A 4088-nucleotide genomic window follows, 5' to 3' on the forward strand; every position below is an offset into this window, starting at 1 on the left:
CGACAGAAACAAAATGAAAATAAATCCAAACAGCCATTCTATGTATTCAGTTACTCCCCAAGCCTGCACAAAATTTAGTAATTTTATTCATATTTAGTTTCTTTTGTCTTTTATTAGCATATTTGGTATTGGAGTAATCCAAAAGTAATTGAAAGTAATCAAGTTAAAGTAACCCTACCCAACCCTGTTCATTCAATATGTATTTTCTTCTCTTTTGACAGTGGGGATGGTGTTTTCAGGGTGATGTGCAGTGTTACTCTTATGCCAGACGTAACGCTTTGCATTCAGCCCAGAATGTTTCCTATTTAGTCTCATCTGACCAAAACACCTTGTTCCACATACTATTTGTGTCTCCCATGTTGCTTCTTGCAAACAACAAACGGGCCTTTTTATGGTATTCTCTCAGAAAGGGCTTTCTTCTGGCCACTCTTCCATGAAGGGCAGATTTATGCAGAGTATGACTAATAGTTGTCTTATGCACAGATTGTCCCTCCTTAGCTGTGAATGTCTGCAGGTCATCCAATGTGATCACGGCCTCTTGGTTGCTTCTCTTATTAGTTTTCTCCTTGTTTGGCCAAAACTTAAGAGAAACGGACAGTTTTGGCAGGTCTGCCATGGTTTAATGCTTTCTCCATTTTGATATTAAATGAGATTTGACAACACAGAGCTGACTCCATCCATCCATCCATTGTCTTCCGCTTATCCGGAGTCGGGTCGCGGGGGCAGCAGCCTTAAAAGGGAATTCCAGACGTTCCTATCCCCAGCCACCTCTTCCAGCTCATCCGACGGGATCCCGAGGCGTTTCCAGGCCACCCGAGAGACATAGTCTCTCCAGCGTGTCCTGGGTCGCCGGTGGGACATGCCCGAAACACCTGCCGAGGGAGTCATCCAGGAGGCATCCTTATCAGATGCCCGAGCCACCTCAACTAGCTCCTCTCAATGCGGAGGAGCAATGGCTCTACACAGCTCACTCTGTTTTGTAATTTTTAGTCAATTAGTTCAACATTGGATCATTCAGAAGTCATCGGGGAACTTCGGGAGCTGAGAGAACAGGGGGTCAATGTTTTTTCGACAACCGTATTTCAGTTTGTTCGTCGTAAATATAATATTAATTTCACTTCACGATTGTGTCTCACTTGTTATTGATTTTTAGAAAATATATTCAGTTTTTAAACTCTAAGTTTGAAGCCTGGAACGTGGCAATATGACAACGTTCTCGCGGGACCAATACTTACTCGATAGGCACCGTGGATACTCTTATGTGTACGTACTGCATATGTTTTTTCTGATAAGCTCGTTGCTGTCTCATATGTTTGATTTGTGATCATTTTGATGTTCCGTGCGCGCGTTAAAGCTCGAGTTTGATGTGTGCTGTGTGTTGGCGCATGTGATAAGCCCGACACTATTTGTTAATGTACGCCATTTAATCTGTTGCCATCTCCTGTATTAACACTCAGCCCGGATTAATCAGCAGACACTCAACTAAATGACTCAATTCATCAACATCACGCACACACGCCGGTAAGAAACGCTTCTTATTGCAAGTCATGTGTGTTTGCTGCCCACGGCGGGCGGGAAGGCGACAAACACTCACATTGATTATCGTATCTCTTCAGTCGTCAGGACGACAGCAATCAACGTTATTGTTTCTGGCCGGCCACACGTACCGTGCCGGCTGGGTTTTTTTTCGCACACAAGCCCGGACTACGAAGGCAGTGTCTCGAAGGGTCAGAGGTTTTTTTAGGAGTAGGTTGAAAGTTGACAGGGGACAAAACGGTTCACCTTGGTTTCACCTTCCATCTTTGACCCCCGGGTGGACCATTTGAATCAGGAGAGACGAGTTGAACGGCGGGTCAAAGCCTCTCCCATTTGAGATTTGAGATTTCCTGGATTTTTCTTCGTTAGGCTAACCATTTACTTATGTTCTTCTTCTTCGTATCATATATACAGGTATTTTCCGAGCTCTAAGGCGCACCTAAAAACTCAAAGTATTCCAGAAATTATAATCCAGTGCGCTGTATAGGCCTGAAAATCCGATAAAAAAAATTGGAAATGCATAATTACAATAAAATGCTACTCCTATGTTAACAATTCCGTAGGCTCTCAAAACAAAGAGAGAAGACATCAATGCATTTTGAACTTGCAGGGAGAATAGGAGATGACTGTACAAAAATGCCCGCAATGACAAATTCCAAATCTCTTCTGAAAGCTTTTCTTTGAGCCATTTCTTTTTATCAAATGTCATTGGTTAAAAAAGCAGATCCACCCTCAAAGAACAGTAACATTATTGCCTGATATTGACAATGATGTAAACATGGCATAGTAGTCAAAGTACCAAACCAAACTGGCATCCTATGTAGTCCCCTTTGCTGGCGTCCAATATTAAAAACAATGAACTCATATTTCTGGCAACCAATTATTTATGGGTCTAGTTTAGTGGGGAAGCAAGATTTCATAATGGTATTTTATCGATCTTAAGTACTTCATAAATCCCGATTGGTGCGTGTGTTTGTAGGTGACTTATAGAATCCGTAACGGTTTTACCGATTTTCATGACATTTTACCCAGGTATTCTTAAGGCCTCTGCTAGTGTCTGCAACTAGGTTTCGAATCAATGAACCCCCAGTAAATAACAACATCAATAAACATCTGCTTTTGTGTACAAGCAGCTTTGGAGCTGCATGCGGCTCCTTGTCGCTTTGTCAACTAACCACGGCCCAACAACCTCACCCGAGTAGAATGCCTGGCGACCCTTAGCCCAGTAATGCTGGGCCATTATGCTGTGTGTTTTTTTTTTTAATGAATTTCCAGTATTTACCTATGTTTATTTATGCAACCTTAGCCATAACAGTAGTTTTTGTTTCATGTGCCTTGTAACCAGGTGGGCCTTATTTTTGAAAAAAATATTCCGCAAAAGACTATTTTTGAAGGGGCCCTTTATATTCTGGTATGCCTTATAGCAGGGGCCGGGAATCTTTTTGACCCAAAGAGCCATAAAAGCAAAACATTTTTATTTTTATTTTTTTTAATTTCAAAACAAAATTCAACAAAACCACCAATCCCACTCTCCAGGCAAAAGCTTATTGTTCCGCGCTTTTGATTTCACAGTGTGACATTAGATGATTTGATCAAATTTATGAAATACAGTAATAATGCCTGTCTCCCACATCAACAAATATACCACTTTGAAAAAGTCTCCCTACGACAGTTGAGGCTCATTTTGAACATCCATTTTTTTCTTTAACAATGGTCTCAAAACAAGGTGCAAGCAGAGTTCTTTTGTAAAAATGTCACAAAAACTGCAAACTAAAAGTTAATGGATGTGATTCCCTTCAGGGCAGTGGGCAGGTGCGCAAGAGAGGAGAGCAGTGCTCTGTGTGTTTGGATGGCGTCTTTTGGTGTTTACAACTTGTTCTAGCGGTCTTTCTCATAAAGTGCCTCAGCAGTGAACATGAATTATTTAACGAGCTTCCATATAAAGGATTTCTTGGCAACGTATGTTGCTGAGAACCGCAACTGTAAACTGTTGTCAAGATTTTGCCCTTTATATACTGGACTAAACGTCTCCGATTATCAGTAACGTAACTCATCAGACCTGGAATGCTACAGAGGAAATTTGCAACAGCAGCATTTTATCTCCAAGCCAAATATGGCTCGCGGGCCACAGGTTCCTGACCCCTGCCTCATAGTCCAGAAAATAATCGTATACATTTTATTTTGTCTGCTCCAGGACTGGAGCTGCCCTTCATGATGATGCCCCACCCTTTGCTGCCCATGGGCTTGCCGCCCGCTTCCGTTGCCATGGCGATGTCGCAGATGAACCACCTCAGCACCATCGCCAACATGGCCGCCGCCGCTCAGCAAATTCATGGCAACCGGGCGCCTGTCATCAAGGTGGGAGAGGCTCGATACTTGTGGTGTCTCCACCAGGATTAGAAGTGGGGCTGGGTATTGATACTCTTTCAAAATTCACTCCTGAAGGTTCAATTCGATCGGATTTCCATTAAATTTACTCTAATTTTATACATTAGAGATAAATACAATATATTTCTGTGTCACAACCAGCACACAGGATAGACCCAATCGTG

General features: G+C 42.3%; 1 protein-coding gene across 2 annotated transcripts in view; it reads left to right on the forward strand.

The window, feature by feature from the left end:
- LOC148356460 (dachshund homolog 2-like) overlaps positions 1-4088 on the forward strand; it is a 92151-nt gene that overhangs the window by 67806 nt on the left and 20257 nt on the right. For both annotated transcript variants that reach the window (XM_088348432.1, XM_088348433.1), the window contains one exon: positions 3731-3894. In XM_088348432.1, coding sequence (XP_088204558.1) covers positions 3731-3894 — 164 coding nt within the window. The remainder of the gene's footprint in view (positions 1-3730; positions 3895-4088) is intronic.

This window comes from Urocampus carinirostris, chromosome 11 (genome assembly GCF_059441175.1).
Source record: "Urocampus carinirostris isolate Australia breed hairy pipefish chromosome 11, RoL_Ucar_1.0, whole genome shotgun sequence".
Classification (NCBI taxonomy): Eukaryota; Metazoa; Chordata; class Actinopteri; order Syngnathiformes; family Syngnathidae; genus Urocampus; species Urocampus carinirostris.